Source organism: Fistularia commersonii, chromosome 34, assembly GCF_037954325.1.
Source record: "Fistularia commersonii isolate RoL2024-O1a breed Wild chromosome 34, RoL_Fcom_v1.0, whole genome shotgun sequence".
Lineage (NCBI taxonomy): Eukaryota > Metazoa > Chordata > Actinopteri > Syngnathiformes > Fistulariidae > Fistularia > Fistularia commersonii.
The window spans coordinates 6,818,322-6,836,500 of NC_141317.1; the positions used below are offsets into that span (position 1 = coordinate 6,818,322).

Genomic DNA, 18,179 nt, shown 5'->3' on the forward strand with positions numbered 1-18,179 from the left:
AACATAAATACAAAAACTGGTTCAAGAAATCCTACGAACAAACCAACAATTAAAATATTTTCTTTGACTTGAAACCCTACATAGCATAGACTGCCACACCTTTTACTGAATAGTAAAAGAAGGAACATGTAGGTAGTGAATCATTTTATGGTTTGGGCATCCAGATCCTGAATTAGAGAACAAACACAAACGCTGCAGAATCAGACAGTCAAACCAAAGGTGTCTTTCGCAGCTCTTCTTCGAACAACCCAAGGCTTTCCCCACACTAGATTGACATAATCCCTCACACTATGTTCTTAGCCTACCTCTAGGACTCTTGCCAGTTGTAAGTGTCTGAAAATTACTTACAGGAGACATCCTTATCCAGATGCTCAAACCAGATTAGCCTATTTCTGTCAGGGAAAGGGAGCAGCGGGTCTTCTTCATGTACTCAGCAGATGCCCGGGAATCTCATTGACTGCAACTACCTTGTAGAAGAAACCCATTCAAGTAGCTCTGATCTGCGACCCCCTCATTTTGCTTACTAATGGGAGCTCGTGGCCACAGATACAGCTGTAAAACTGGGACCTCGGCTTACCAGTTCAGCTCCTTCCTCAACACAACAGACCAGTAAAGAAACCACATCACTGCTTGATGGCTCTCTGATTTCCAACTCGCACTCCATCTTATTGTGTCTTTTGAACTACACTACTAAGCCATTTGACTGAGGACTCATGACTACCACCATACTCAAACCGCCATGAAATTTCACCCAGGGTGACTGGACAAAATTACTCACAGTACTCGGTTCCAAATCAAATGTGCTGTGTGGAGAAAACCCCTTCTACATCGGGCTAGTAACATGGGCTATTTCGCCATCGGAGAGGAAGTATTCAAACAAAACCCTTTGCCAGGACACCCAAGTATTGCCCTCTGCCTTCCGCCCATGTGGAATTGGACCTGACCCTGGTACCTTGTGAGTCACAGCTCGCAAGGATGCCCCTCCAGGGCACTGGCTCAAGTAGGTTAACAGAGTCCACAGCTCCCTGGCAGGTCCACTCTCCATGGGGCTTTCAATATTTTATGTAACTTACAGAAGAGCGATGATAGCAAGTCAGATGGCTCAATAGCTGCAAGACAAATCTCACTTATTCTGGTCTACTGCAATTAGTGCGTCAAAAGGGGTACAGCATTAAAAAGCCAAAGCATGAATTTGGGGTGCTGAAATGTCTACTGGAGTCCCGCACAGTATTACCCTCGGTATATGAACAAATCTAAAACGCATACTCACACAAAAACAACCCAATGAAAACTAATTCCTTTAAGTATGATGCATTCACTGCAAGAGCCAAAATTCCTTGCACATGTACGGACAATTAGGCCTAATTTTAGCCCAAATTGCTTCCTGTAATGATGAGAGGACAAAGTCAGCAGGCTGCTCTTAGCTGGCAAACATGGAGAGCTCTAAAGTATCGGATCCAACTCCGGAGAGTGATGGGGAAAAATGCTAAATGCTCCCTGCCTCCCCTCCACGTATGCATACATTCCTCCATCTTGCGCAGCATACCTCCACCTCCATCTCTTGCAGGAGCGATAAAATCATTAGCCGTTTAAAAAATTCATACTTGACTTGAGAGAAAAAACCTGATAGCTTTTTAAGGAGACTGATGGGGCCCACCCCCACAGATGGCAACTAATGGATTAAAAGAACCATGAGTACAGATAGTTTTCCCCCCTACAACTGTTGGAAGAGCAGAAAGAGAAATAACCCATGTCAGGAAAAAAAACAATATATTTGATGGACTTTAAATATGTGTGTGAATACATATATACCGTTTTTTCCGGAGTATAAGGCGCTACTTTTTTGTCACGCTTTGAACACCGTGGCATAAATAATGATGCGGCTAATTTATGGATTTATTTGGGGGGCTAACGAGCTTCATGCTGCCAAAACATTTAGCTTCGTCACGTCGGACTACTAAAATTACCATGAAATTCGGAGGCTGTTGAATTCCGACACTGATGATGACGACTTAAATGGTTTTAGTGCGCAGGAGGAAGACGAAGATAGTGATCAGCTGGAGTAGGACAAAGCAGGGAAAGAAAATGGATGGACTTTTCCATGTTATATATTATTAATCTTTTTCATCAGCCGTATTACAACCACTGTTCGAAAATAAAAGCATTTCCAGTACATATTGTGGATGTTACCTGTATGTATTTAATTAAAATAAAAATTAAAAAAAAGCGTCTGTGTGACATCTTTCTGTGTAAATATCTCATGTTACAATGTGGACACTTGCAACTTATAGACAAGTGCGGCCTAAATATGTTTATTCATTTATTTATTTTTAAACTGTTGTGGCTTATATTCAGGTGTGCGCAATAGTCCTGGATTTATATGTATATGTATATAAATCCAGGACTGTATGTATGTATGTTTGTATGTATGTCTGTATGTATGTTTATATGTATATGTATATAGTCCTGGATTTATATGTATATATATATATATATATATACACATATACATATACACACACACATATATATATCAGTATAGGATCATTTGGCTCATTATATTGAAAGTTGATTTTTTTTTAAGTAACTGTATTTACACGAGTATTCTATTTGTGCGTCAGTGTGTTTGCGTGCAAGTAAATGTTTGTGTGCTGATCTTTGTACTGACCTCCGTCTGCAGTGTGTTGGCACGTTGTTCCTTGGCATTGAGCGACTCCTTTAGCACCTCGATGTGTTGCTTGCAGTCTGAGTTCTGATTGGCTAATGTTTCTAGTTTGGTCTGCAGGGCCTGCATCTCCGACTCCTTCCGATTCAGCTCCTGCTTCAGCTGCTCAATCTAAAATAAGCATAAAAAATACGCAATGTCTCAGATTCAATAGGATAAATATGTCTGCTAATAAGAATTACTCTCCACACAAAAACTTTGCCTCTCTCCCAAACAAGAACATGAAGGCTCAAACCCACATTTTCAGTCCCAAAGAACACATTTTCAGGCACAAACAAATGTGGAAAGAACGCAAACACGCCACTTGAGTTTGATGAGCAGACTTTAAACACTTTAACAACCGATCTCAACAAAGCACTTTTAATACACAGCAAAATGCTGAGACCTGAGAAGCCGAATGTGCATTTTAATGAAATCTGGCCTTAATTTTGCAACTTATCCTTAGCAGAAATTTTTTTGTTTTTAGTTGTTTAAAGTTTTTGCCAATCATGTCAACTTGCTGTTAAATAACATTTAATGATTATTTCAAAGTACCCAAAAGAGTAGGTAAAAGAACAACTGTTAGGTAGACTTACTTTATAAGCCTGCAGTCAGGGAACTGGCATAGAAAGTGGGCAGGGGGGGTTTGGGTGCAGACATACAGATGAAGGCAACTATATTGAGCTCACATAGCTGAAAGATTATAGATTTTTTTTTTCGAAGGAAGGTAATATGGAGCAGGTCAGGGAAAACACATAGAAAATCAAATGCGCTAACAGAGGGAGTTTTCTGTGCTGAGGCCTAGTTATGCACAGGAGATTGTCATCTGTCTACTGGTGCCAAAAATGCACAAAGCTGATTCAAGAGAAAGATTTCTGTAATTGCGTGAGCAGGGTTCAACTCATAATGGGGGAATTCGGACTGGATCAGACCTTGGCAATTTAATCACAAGTCACAAAGAGACAGAGCCTGGGAGAGCAGGGAAAATAAGAGTACAATAGGAAACGAGGGGGAAATGGTTGGTGATGGTGAGTTTCTATCAAGGAACAGGGAGTACAAATTCACATTAATGTAAAGAGTACTCCTGCTTGTTCTCCAAAACTGGGATTTTTGGAACCGTGAGCTGGTTTGATGGAAGGCGCACAGGGGGACAAGGCCTTTTCCAAAGAGACGTGGAGACAAAAAGGCAGCAAACCACTAAACTACAGCACACAGCACTCTAGGAAACAGTCTAGGTTTCCAAGCTGGCTATGCACTCAACCACACTTTGAACCAACTGAGGTTTTTTGAATATCATGCTTGGTGAAGTTTAGCAAAAACTGATTAGCTGGAAAAATAACTGTAATGCCCACTTATCACACTTGAACACATTTTCATGTCCTCATAGACCACTATTTAACACACATGTAGATGAAAGTCCAAAATGGAAACCAGAGAGGACACCGTGCTTGTCCGCTTAGGTTTCTCTGATCACATTTCTACCTCAACACTAGTCACCATGACTGCTGAAAGACCTGGTCCCAGGAATACTTCAAAGATATTGAATGAATCTGTGTGCCTGTGCATATCCTTTGGTGTTTCTCTGTATTTCTGTGTAACTGTATACAGACAGATGGGACATAGGGGGGTAAGGTAGTACCAAAACCATCATGTATGTCATCCCAGTGTGTTCTTTACTCTGTCATTATAAGCTCACATTTGCCTGTCTGGCAACTGGCAGGCAAATGAATCGGGGTCTCCCCCAAAGCACAAAGAAACAAACGGTACTATAAATTTTTGCCAAAATAAAAGACCATTTCTTGGCCAGCATAGAAACCTAGCTACTAACTTTGCAAAATGCAGTGCCTGCAAATAGTATTGAACGGGCATAGATTCCAGTTGTGAAAAGTGAGATTAATGCAGAAATGTCTTAAAGTGGGATTTTTGTAACAGTCAGCAATATACGGGGTTTTACAAAGATGCCTTTGCTGTTTTGAAAAGAAGTAATCTGATTAAATACAATAACAATAATTTATCCTTTATAAATCCCCGTGGGGAAATTTGTTCTCTGCAATTAACCCATCATGGATGAACCATGAGCAGTAGGCTGCCATCAATCAGCGACACGGGAGCAGTCAGGGGTTCAGCATCTCGCTCAACAACACTTCGACACACTAGGAGGAGCCAGAAATCGAACCAGGAATGTTCGATTCCAAAGACAATTGCTCAGCCTCCTGCACCAGGCTGCAAGTAAACATGTACAGATATCACAGGAAGCACAGGTATAGCTTAGTCTCTATCACAATTTGTAAGGTGTTTTCAAGCATGATTGCCTATTTGCCAAAATACGGGCCCATTTGGTATCATAATTCTTAGGAATGATTATAGATTCATTCATTCATTCCGTCTGACAATTTTGACAATGTTTATGTTTCAATTAGATTTGCCCCTCTACGTTCTCCAATTTCACCAAAATGTCAATTGCACATCAATAAAACAGTGAGTGATGTCACACTTATCCGCTGTTCATGGTGTGTGTTTATGTTTGGACCTACATCATGAAACAATGGATAGGTTAGTATAAGAAGCCAGGATGTATACTATGTCTATCAGCTTTCTTTCACGTTTTGACTGAAGAGGCTTTGGATCATAAGCTAACAGCAGGGGTGCAAAAATAGCAGCCGCAACAAAGAACTCCTACTTTTTTTCACCATATCACATGTCTCCATGTGCATGGCGAATCAAGTTCGCGTTTGGCAAGATGTTCGGTAACCAGACATATTATCGACATTTATATCTCATGTAAGACGGACTTGATTTCCAACACATTTGCAAGGTAAAATGCATGCAGCAAATGACATGATTGTACACAGTTGCTGCTTTGCTTGCTGATCTAACAAAGTCATGCATCCCTATCTTTGATCATGCAGTGTGGAGTTGTCTCAGGTAGCATGCATAGACATTCTACCTTGGTCTTCATGAATTTAGCATGGCTTTTGTAGACCTCCACCTGCTTGAGTTCATCCTGCCTGTCATCAGGGTGCAGCAGGCCACTGGTCTTTAACATCTGGACTTCATCCTCTAAGTCTCTGATGTTCCTCTCCAGGGAAGAGATCTTTGTGTCCTGCACCAGCAAGCAGGCAAACAATCAAATCAGCTTTAGCCATCACCCAGTCATGACAACAAACAAAGCCATAAGACAAACGATGAGAAACATCAAACCAGAAGCTGAGAGCAATTTTAAGACAGACTGAAAATTATCGTAACAAATTACCATACTAAAAAGGAGATAATGATATTAATAATCTACTCAAAGTTTGTCCATAGATTGTTAAAATGGAATTGAATGTTAAATATTCATATTGAGGTGGTACATGAACATAGAAATTAAGTCGCTAGCAACTGAAATTGAAACAACCTTTTTTTCCTTTATTTATTTTTTCTTTTGTTGTATCTATGAAGGAATTAACCACATGACTTCAGACATATGTTTAAATGCCAAACCTTGGAGGAGAAGAAAAAGGTAATTGAATAAATGGAAGCAGAATGCATGATGCCATCAGCACAAATAACAGGCACCATGTACACATCTGACCTCTATTAGCATCTCTGACATCAGCCCTCTTCCCTGAATAGAATGTAGCAAATACAATCCTAGACACACATGGATGCACACAGGAATGTTTAAAATATGCAACAAATGATTTTCACTACTAAAAAAAAAAAAAAATTACTTTACACGGACTATCTGTTGAACTTGTCCTGACACTTGTGAGTTATTGCAGAGCAACAGCATAAATGACCCTCTATGTGCAAATATAAACTGAAGAGGCTCACTTTCTTTCGGATGTAGTCCCAAATGACCTTTTTTTTTTTTTTTTAACAAAAGCTTCAAATATTTGAACAATTTCTTTATTGTTCACTATGAGCAACTCACATGCTTGCACATAACAGTGAAAACAGTAAGTACATTGTTGAACACAGTAACCACTGTTAATGACTTGTTGATCAAACCTGACTGATTGAATGGCCCCGTTCTTTGTGACATAGTCAAATATCACAGCTTATGAACATTTTTTCTTAGCTTTAGCCCTCACATGCATAATGATCTTTTTACTATCAAAACCTGACTACATGTAAATGATCTCTGGTGGAATGTATCCAAGAACTGACGTACACAAGATCCGCAAAATGCATTTTAATGCCAATATCTGCTTTTGTTCACTACTGTATTGTGCAGTGTTGGCTTGTCAAAGTAAACATATACCTACTCTCGGTATTGGACAATCATAAACTTGGTGTGAACGTTTAACTGGACGAAAACTGACATTCTTTGAAGAATAGAAAGCAGACAGTTGTCGAAAGGGAATAAAAAAGATTTGTATACAACATTTTCCAGGGCTGACTGACATGGTGGGAAAAAAAAAGGAAAAACATTTATTTCAAACAGATGCCCAAAGAACTTTTCCTTTTGGTGTCAGTGGCCAATTTATTGAAATGTTTTGAGTTACTTTCGCAGACTAGCAGGTGTCGTGATGGGTTGTATTAACAGTTGTGACTTGTGCTCTTTCAGTTTAGACTGTTTAAAAAAAATAAAATAAAAGAGCCAAGGAATTCAAAAACACTGTTACCTGCGACTATATGTGTGAAATGATATGGATGGTTTATCAAAATCAATAGTCAGTGAATGGTAATGTAAACTTGGCTTTGAAACCGCTCTATGGTGAACTACAGTTTGGTGCCGCATTTTGACCAAAGAGTTTTATGGCAAGGATAGAGGAAAAGACAGATGCTTCACGGTGTTTGTGTGTTGAGTTCACAATAAGATCAAGCCAGCAAGCATTACTTTACCTGCCAGATAATGTCGGGATCAAAACAGAAAGGGGAAGCGGTGCTCTGTAATAATAGTGAAAATATACAATCCTTAAACATTTTGGATATTACATACTCAAAGCACAAAAAAAACATATTAAAACCGTGATCGGTAACCAAAGCACAAACCGTTTCATAACAATCGCCGAGCAAAGAACGTTTCTGCATCTCTCTATTTCACTCTGCTTGCCCTTTCATAATGTGCAATCCTAGCAATGTGTATTTCGCCTTTTGCGATTATTTCAGTCAGCTTTAAGTTGGCTCCAAATAAATACACAACACTATGCGCATCCTGAGCTAGCACATGTGCAGTTTGTTAATAGGTGGACGAACTCCAAAGTATGCGTGAAAAATAACTGTGGTTTTGCTGTAAGGGAATCACTTTTGGAACAAGCCTTTGCAGAAAGATCCCCAATATGTGTGTGCGTGTGTGTGTGTGTGTGTGTGTGTGTGTGTGTGTGTGTGTGTGTGTGTGTGCGCACGAGCAGACACATGTGGAGTCAACTTCATTTTTCACAGCTCTAACAACTTCAAAGGACTTAGATGAGAGTGAAAGCTTCCATATGTGACATTTGAAACAAATTGAATAAGTGTTCAACTCTGCATGGGCCTGTAATGGACTTCACTTGGGTTGGGATGCAGACACCGAGCAAGTACAAGACAATTTTCTCCAATTGTCTGCGTATTAATTGTTGTGTCCAAACTCAGGAGAACGCCGGGAAGTCTAACTGCTTCGATTCCAACCGTGCTAATGAGTTACGTCCTGGTTGTATCGTCAGACTGCATCGCAAAACGAGAGTTGAAAACACGCACCATCGCAACATCGCATCTTGTTCTTTCATTCCCGACCATTTCTGCAAAAACTACCGGCAAACATGAATGAAGCTGAAAATTGATCTTTTAACCACAACAATTTAAATGTTTCCTGCATCTGGTGATGTAAAATACACTGTGATTCCTACCTTCATATCAATGACAGTTTGCAGAGCCCTAGTGTTGGCAGGATCAGCCTGAGGCTGGTTTCGCCGATGAAGTTCTTGGGGAGGAACTCTGTAGAAATAAGCCTGGCGGCTCATCATCTTTAGTGCCGACTTCTTTGGAACCAATTACTGCTGTTTGTGCTTACTGCTTGCCATAAAATATATTGTTTTGGAAAAATACTTTCCTTTTATCTTGAAGCTCGGTCCTGGTTTGATCCTCACCTGAAGAATTGTTTGTAATCTCGAACAGCACAGGCTTCAGTCGTCTGCTCTCTTTTTCTGTCTTTCTGATGCTGTCTGCTAGTAGGTCGAAGATAAAATCATCTATAGCTCAGAAAAATCCAGCGATATTATTCTGACAAACTATCTATATCTTTCTTATAACACTTGTTTCTTTCCTGGAATCTCTCACGGATGCTCCAGCCCTCTGTTACTCTCACAGAGCAGTACATTCTGCCAGCATACGGGCTTAGCTTCATCTATTAATAATCAAGAATCACCATGAACAACTGCCTGCAATGAATATCATGCGGTATGCACTTCTAACTGATAACTGATAACCTTTCTAACTGATAACTTATGCCAAAATAAAGCCAGTTACACTTACACAGGGAACTAGTGAAACAGGATTACTTCTGTTTTGATAGTGTAATTGAATGAGGCTTTTTTGCAAACTTACTGCAATAGTGTTTACATTGTGCTGTCTGGATATTTTGTCCGTAAAGAATTTGACAATTTTGATATAATGCGGTCTGAAGAACTACCGCGGAGCTCATTTAATACTCATCCCAATTCATCAAAATGGAACCAAGCGAGTGAGTATATTGCGAATATCCATCACATTGAATGCCATGCTTCTCCAAAAACCACGGGGATCAGGTTATGAAAAATCCACATGAATACTCAGATCCCCTTTCAAATCAGTGTTCTTATGGTTCCCTACCCTGCTTAGCTTTACCATTATTCCCACCTATATATCCACCAGTAAGGGCCCTCCCTCAACACGTAATAGTTAATATTGCATATTCGACAAATGACCCCATCTTAAATACACATTGACATTGCAGGGTAACTGAAACGTGATTTTCATAGTTGGTGTGAGTGATAAAGACATAGGTGGATGTTTAGGTTGTTGTTGTTTTTTTCTCATGGGCAATTGATGTAAAGGAAAAGTACAGCATCTCTCTTAAAAATTGCCTACGCAATGCCGGGCATAATAGGATTTTACAAAAGCATGCTAAATACTTCTGGTAATCAAGGTACACAACAGAATGCAAAAAAACAAAAATGCATTAAATTAGCCACCCGCACACAGAATGCAAATTATAATGTTTGTATAAACGATGTAATGTATAATATGATAGGACACAAGGCTTAAAGTCTGATTTAATCACAACGTATTTATCAAAGATAGAATCAAAGCAAACCAGTTTCTTGCTATTTAAATTGCTCCCTTCTTATAGAGCAGCGTGGGGGAAATGGCTTTTTTGTCTGCGTTTCATTTTCCTCTGCATTTTATCTTCAAATAAGATTCCAATATAACCAGACACATTTTATTTCCTTCACTTTGATGCAGACTAGTGAGGGAGGCAAAAATCTGAAAAATCTGCTGCGCCATCTTGTGTTCAGTGGCACACAAATTAAGTCTGTCCAAAAAAGTACAATAGAGCGCATCCACTGTTATATGTATTATAGGAACAAAACAATACGGGTATTGTGTTTGTGAGAAGAAAATAATCTGCCAAGCAATACATAAACTTCATAAAAAGTACCTTGAAAAGAGATCATTTCGTCTTGGGTACGAGCCACTTTGGTTTTCCGACATACTACTTATCAAGTTGTTGTGTCTTTTATTGAGCGGAACTCGATTTGCATGACAAGAAATTGTTAAAATATACCGGGCAATGAAAAGACTGGCCGCTGACAGTTTCAGTGGTTTCCCGTCCCTCACTCTGGTACTTAACACCAGAGCTTAAGGGCTGTGTACTCAGCCCTGTCTGGCAACACCGCACATCCTTGACTGCAATCCCTGATACAGAAACAAGGATGTGGATAACACCACCGTCATTGGCTCGATTTTAAACAAAGATGAAAGCTTATAAACAGAGGAAATCAACAATCTTGAAGAGTGATCCACAAACAACCTTCGGCTCAAGATCAACAAAACCAAAGAACTGATAGTTGATTTTAGAGAAAATAGAAGGAAATACAAACATACCCCTGTCTACATCAGTGGATCAGAGATGCCGCTTGTGAACAATATTAGTGTCAAGGGAATCAGTATCACAGACAAAAAAAAAAAAAAATGGCATGCTCATCAAGAGACTCAAACCAGATAAAGACCGCTCAGAAATGTCTTTAATTCATAGACATATTGGCCGGGCAAAATTCCCTTGCCGTATAAACTTCTCTAGAGATGTAAGAGATTGGAAATGTAAACATAAATTGCTATCAGGTATATAAAGCCCAGAGCAGAAGAACTCTGCTGCATGTGATTAAAACCATTCAGGAACTTATTGGTTTCCATGTATGAAGCACAGGCAACATCACTGAGGTTAAAAAAAAAAAAAAAAAAAGAACTCCACACACACACACGCATACACACACACTTCATCTTCCAAAGCTAGAAACCAGCTCTATTTCCTCAGGTTGTACATTTAAAGACAAAAAAAAAGGAAATGCATACTGGGGGTTGGGGTGATAATCCTCCCTCAGGTTTGCATTGCTCCTTTGCTTTCCAGTTCTCCCAGTCTTTAGAGTAGACAGGTCTTATCCTCTTGTCCATGTCAATTGTAGATAAGCAGGGATTATTTCTGACCCCCCACCCCCAAAACCACACACACACACACACACACACACACACATCCACACAAAGGCGTGCTTACTTCTGCCTCAACACTAACCTACAGCCCCCTTATGTAGTGATGTTACTGTTGTGAATGTGTTTGTCAATATGTCTGTCTGTTTGTCGCTGCACATTCAAGAATTTATTTGTTCCAGAGTGTGTGCATTATCTCCTTATCGTCACTGTTTACGGCGCATTTTTCAAAAGCGATGTGTCCCTCTGTGGGGGATATTAAGTCATGCAAGATGAGCATGTCATCAAAGGCTGTCATCACTGCAGTACATGTTGGAGCGCCGAGCATATGGAATTAATACGACCCAAAGTAACACTATAGCAATAAGTGCCGGCATCCTGAGAGAACGATACGGTCAAAAAGTTCAATTCTAGCCTGAAGGCAATGGTGTCATATACACCATTCAAAGACAAGAAAATGCACAGATCCTAGACACACACACACAGACATCCACATGCACATGCGGATGCATGCACGTATACACACATGCGCACAAGCGCACACATATTAATCAATCACATTCCCATCCCTTCTCCATCAGAGAGAGAGAGAAAAAAAAAAAAGGAAAAAAGGAAACACATTTTCTGGCTGCAAATGAGAAAATGTGTCCAGCGAACAGCTATGGGGCTTAAAAGAGGCATTTGAAAATAAAAAAAAATAAAAAAAAAAAATCTAGGAATCAAAGACTTGCTGAAAATAGGGAGGGGGTGAGAGAAGGTTTTCAGGGTTGTAATTTTGTCTTGATAAACTTTTCCGCTCAAACATTCTGGGAGATCAACAGAGCGTGGAGACTATGTGGTTCCTGGGGTGTGGTGGGCAGAGGGAGCATTGGTGTGTGTGTGTGTGTGTGTGTGTGTGTGTATGTGTGTGTGTGCGTTTTTGCTGAACGTTGATGGGGTAGACAGTGGTCTTCGAATGTTGTGAGGGTCTTCATTAGCAGAGCCTGTAAGGGCACTAAGCCCAATGTTTAACTATTTAACTGAGCATGAACAGACCGCAATCAGTGTTGGATGGAAAAAAGAGATATGAAACAGAAAAACATGAAAATTAGACGATGAGATCCGCGAGGACAAAAATGTTACAACATGTAAAAAAAAAAAAAAAGAAAAGAAAAACTGAAAAAAAAAATTTTATCCGCCCTTTCCATCTCATATATTAAGACAAGAAAATTGTATCAAAATCATCTGACATATCAAGCTGTGTGAATTATCATTTTTGTGGATTATAAAAGTAGATAAGAGAGACCCTGTCTGAACTGTTGCATAGCCTCAGTTTTTGTAATTGAATTGTAGTTTTTAATCTAGAACTCTCAACCTTCCACCAGATGCATGGTTATTGAGGTTTTCTTCTAAGCAGTAGGAGTCTGAACTCTATCCAGAGCCCTTAAGGATCATTTTTTCCACTGTTATATGTTAGAAAGTAGATATGACAACTTTGTGTAAAAAAAAAAAAAAAAATGTCACATGTGCATGTGTGCGTGCACACCCTCAGAAGCAGGTCAGTATTGGGCAGGAAGAGACCAGTGGTGGCCCTGTTATTAGTGGGTCTACAGGGACTTGGCAGGTGGGTGAGTCGATTAGATTTATGCCTCTCAGTGTGTGTGCGTGTGTGTGTGTGTGAGTGTGTGTGTGTGTGTGTGTGTGTGTGAGTGTGTGTGTGTGTGTGTCTGCCTGTCTGTGTGTGTGTGTGTGTGTGTGTGCGTGTGTAGCCGTCGACATACTCAGATTACCTAGTTTAGCTGGGGTTAGATTTTAATAAAATACTGCCACTGTGTGGACATTGACAGGACTGCAAATATATATACAATTTCCAAAGAACATAAAATGATGCTGGGACTGGTTCTAACTCTTCCTCCACCCAGAGTGCTGCATAAACAGTAGAGAGAGGGATGGATGGATGGATGGATGGATGGATGGATGGATGGATGGATGGATGGATGGATGGACGGATGGATGGATGGATGGATGATAACCCGGAGCCCACTCCCACTTGAATTTATATAAAACCTTTCTTTAGACATCCATAAGCACAGAAAGTCACTTCACATAACTTTACATCTTGTGATGATCTGTAAACTCTCCATTGTTCAACTATTAGAGAAATAAGAAAAAAAACTGTTATCTTTTCTATGCCTTGTCAACTGTAAGCTGTACATACTCAGACAGTTTGACAACACATTACCTAATATATATCAGGGAACACTTGGATAACTAAATAAAGTAAAATAATTCCCTTTAGGCACATTTAAAAGATAACTAAAAGCTTTTGCAGTCTAATGTGGAGAACTATTATTTTAGCTGAAGCTGAAAAACAGTCAATGATTGTTCAGAATGAACTACTTATTCATGAGTATATAGATTATTTTACTAAATGTAAATGAAAAATTGGTAGAAATTGATATTCTTTGAATTGGTCATTTCACAAAGTTACTATAGCATCAAAGTGGTGTTGTTAAATATTAAATACACATGAAACAAATATACAAATTTATACAATGGTAGGTTTATAAACCTACGTATATTAACTTGCTAATATTTAACCATTTCATTAGCCATCTAAAACAGTCTTTTAAGAAATCAAGGCCACTTGTGTGGTGTTAAAAATCAACAAACTACAAATACAAATAGTCATATGAACATTAAATACTTCAACGGGTACAAGCTCAAAAATCTGTTTCTTTTGGTTTAGACCGCAGAATTAACTCATTTTTAAAATCTGTTGAAATGACCAACTTTACATCAAAGCGTACAAACAAACCAGGAAGCCCCTCTGTCTGTTTGTATTTGTGTATCTTTAACACACGTTCCCACAGACCGCGTATAAACCAGACACACACACATACGTACACATATGTATATGCACATATATTCCACTGCCCCATCCTAACCCCAGCGGAAAGGAGGCTTAAAGGAGGAAGGGGGGTGAAAAAACAACAATCCCCTCTCTTTGCAATCAGCGGTCAGACAGTTTTCCCTCATTAATCATACATTAATATTCAGAAAAACATAGTCTGTTTTTCTAACTTAGAAAAACACCAATGTGCACCTCTTCATACCAGTCACCCTTCTCCTCCATGTCACACACAGCATGTGTTAAGCTGTCAAGCAGGTAAAAATAGCATTTCACAGACAGGACTTGTGAGCAGGTACTCACCTCTTACACACACAGCATGGCCGGGTCACAAAAATGCACAGAAACGCACACACACACACACACACAAGCAGAGGGGAGTATGCACTACGATGGCCTGGAAGAACCATGCTCCCCTCTCAAATTCAGCACAGCATTGGTGGGTATCCCATCAGCCGCGGGCAGCCAAGAAGGGGAGTGTCCACGTTACAAGCGCTAAGCCGACAGTCCCCAGATGTGCAAGCATGCACGTGTACACAAACACAGATGCAATCATTCTGGCCGTCCAGAGCGGACGGCGAGGCGCACAAACAACGAACGGGCAGAGAAACCGAAAACATGATGGCTCAAACAACAACGGAGGCATGCACAGAAATACGACACACTCGCACAACACATCCACAGAGAGGTAGAGAATTTAGGGCTAAGAAGATTTAGGAGTTAAAAATACACGAGCCAGGAGTGAGGAGCATAAAGCAGGGTACCTTCTGTCATTGGATAAACGTTCACCTTTCCAACACTAACCTTCACCAATTGCTGGTGCTTCAAATCTCACTCAATATCACGAAGACTAACATCCAGAAAGATCTGTCAAAATCTTAAGCAAATTTACCACAGTGGAAAACCTTTGTAAGGGAGTTCTTTCCTTTTCTTGTTTTATTTTTAATGAGCAACCATAAATTGTGAACCTTCTCTATATTCTAGTTGAACTATGTAAAAATGCAATTGCCTCTTTTATGAATTAAAGCACATGTAGGTAAAGGCAATTGTCACAATAGTATTTGCATAGGGTAGCATGTCCAGGAACGTAAACAAACAAGAGTCGGGTTGTGAAACTTCATGGTTGAACACATGGCTTAAAGCTCCCGGTGTGTTAATCTGGCCCATTAATAAGACCTGCTGAGCTGCTTTCTGCTCACACACTACATGCGAGAGGCAAAACACACAGGCAGGTCCAAAGACATGCCTGGATGTCATGCATTTCATCAATGAAAACACAAATAAAAATGCATTTTTTTGGTGTTAATCGAACTTGATCTTGATATTTTTTTAAACCAGACATTTTAAACTTAAGTAGTTGATCGTATAAAGTTTCACTCAAACCACACATATTTTTTCATTGTGCATCGCATTTTAAGAAACAGAATTGTGAAAGGGTACAATGTTATTAGGAAACACTAATAGGAAAATCAGGATAAATTACAACCATAAAAATGGTGCCTTGTAGTTTTGTAGTTCAAGCGTATCACAGACATTACTAAAATGATGATAAATAACAGAAAAAAAGACACACCTCTCTCACATGCAGATTTTCCAGCTGGGTTTCAGCTTCCTGTGCCGCCATAGTTATGATGCCCGTTCTCTGTCCCCGGCCCCAGTGACCCTGACTTTGACCTTGACCCTGGAGCATCTCCAGGAGCCTCTGGATGCTTTCGTCCCGGGCACCGAGCGTCTGCTTTTGAGTGTCGATGCGTTTCTCCATCTCCTCCATGGTCTTCCTCAACGAGAACAGCTCCTTGGCCTGGCGCTCGTGCTCAGACTGTAGGTGAAAGAAATTCTCCTCGGGTGGATCCGCTGGAGGGGGCGAGGAGAAGCCGTCACATCCGGGAACCTGGCAGGGGCTGCAGTGCCGGACCAGAGCAGGCGCCGTGACCAGCCCCTGGGTAGGACTGTAAGGTGGCTGATTCGGGCTGCTCCTCGGCCTGGGCTGAAGCGTGTTGGCTGGGCTGATTCTTTGCGCGGGTATTGTAGCGTTACAGCCATAACTGGGGCTATGAATGATGATGTCAGCTTCTTGTTGCCTTGGATTGTAGGTGTTAGACGGGCTTGCTCGTGGGCTGAGTTTTGGAACAGGACTGTTAAGAGTGTTGGAGCTTTGTCTCGGGCTGTGGCCAGGGCTGAGCCCCCCTCTGTGGTCCTGCTCCATGTGGAATTCTTGATAGGACACGGACGGCCCTTGCTGACGTTGTTGCTGCGAGCGACTGTTCATCTCCCTGTGAGCCCTCAGTTCCTCCTGGAGCTCTTGAACTGTTAAAGGAAGCTGCTATAAAATGTAGAGAATGATAAAATGCTTATATTTTCAAGAAACTCACAAGCATACACAGATAGATGATAAAAAACACACAAATACAATACGGTATTTAAACAAACCTTGGTTCTCCTTTTATCCCCAAGCTGCAACAGGAAATGTGACATGAGTAAGACATTCATAGTCAAACAGATGAAATAGAAAACACTAGGGAAAGGACGCCCGGCGATAAACCACCGAATAAATGACATAAGTGCTTTCTTTAAATCGGTTTAATAAAAGCTGCAAGTAAGAGCCATGAGGGGGCAGCCTTTCCCTTTAGAAAGAATAGGAGGTATACGAAATGTTCTTATGTTTGAATGCAAAAGTGAAATAAAGACATATTTTGAGTGAGATAAATACGGCAGGACAGTGCGGTAGTGTTCTGGATGAAAAATTACTCTCAAGAAAAGCGGATAAAATTCAAACTATACGGAGAATCTAAAAATAGTAATAGTCAGTGAACCACATGAGAGCCGAGTGTTGCTTCCCAATATCCAAGTCGGTATTTAATCTGGCCAGTTAGACTTATTGTATCTAAAGAACTTAATCAATTCATTACCTGTAAAATGAGTTTTGTCATAACCGATTCTTAATACTTAAGGATTTTCACACTGTAAGCAATAAAATCATGCAGACCAAAAAACCCACCGCATGGAACTTGTGAAAGTAATTTAGGCTTGACTAACCTAATCTAACAATCATATATTAATCAGATATCTCCAAGAGTGTAACAATTAATCAATACATATTGATAGCCAAATAGTGTAGTAATATTACACATTCCTGTCAGTAACATGAAGGCGGTGTACACTTTCATTTGCTAAGTTCTATTATATGTTTTCATATAAAAAATGTAATTCTTGTGTCAATGACAGAGGATCCAAAATGCAATTACTACTTTGTTTGTATTTCTGTGAAAGTGCACATTGCATAATAAGCCATTTTTACCTTTATTGCAAACCTCACTATACTGCCAGGATGTGTTACAGAAATATGTAGATAATCAAGGCTCTGAGAATTTACTTGAACAACATGTAAAAATCAAATTATTTCAGTAACATTTTATAGATTGTAAACTTGTGTCAAAGATAACTGACACAAGCATTTAACAAAGGTTAGAATATTGTGAGTGCGGACACGATCCATTTTCCCCAAATATTCAAACTCCTCTGCATTTGTCCTGAAGGCGCTCAAAACCAAGGACAAAAGTAGAGCCAGGAAGGAGGCGAGGGTGAAAACAGATAATAAATTCAACAAGCCAGCACTGAATATCAAGTCAGAGTAGGTGGACAGTCCTACACACACACACACACACACACACACACGCCACTGAAACTGTAGACAGAAGTGCATGTAAAACTGCACATGGGCATGAATATGCACTTACACACATACACAAACAGATGGTTGGAGGACAACAGTTGCAGCTGAGTTGAAAGGTGACATTTCGTATGCTAATTACAAAGTGCTGTTGCGCAAAGTGTCAAAAGGCAAAATACATGCCACATGGAAAAGAATAACAAGAGGATATGGCAACAGAGGTGACATGGGGGAGACATGGAGGAGAGTTGAAATATCACCAGCAG

The 18,179-nt window shown here is 40.0% G+C and overlaps 1 protein-coding gene across 4 annotated transcripts in view; it reads right to left on the reverse strand.

Moving 5' to 3' along the window:
* The window catches only part of LOC147214425 (ERC protein 2-like), a 141,963-nt gene that overhangs the window by 120,792 nt on the left and 2,992 nt on the right, over positions 1-18,179 (reverse strand). For 3 of the 4 annotated variants that reach the window (XM_086141664.1, XM_086141662.1, XM_086141663.1), the window contains exons 2-4: positions 16,674-16,697; positions 15,817-16,566; positions 2,669-2,836 (exon numbers count right to left, since the gene is read on the reverse strand). In XM_086141664.1, the coding sequence (XP_085997790.1) occupies positions 2,669-2,836; positions 15,817-16,566; positions 16,674-16,697 (942 nt within the window). Of the gene's footprint in view, positions 1-2,668; positions 2,837-5,651; positions 5,808-15,816; positions 16,567-16,673; positions 16,698-18,179 lie in introns of all 4 variants that reach the window. The other variant, XM_086141665.1, reaches the window with a different exon arrangement.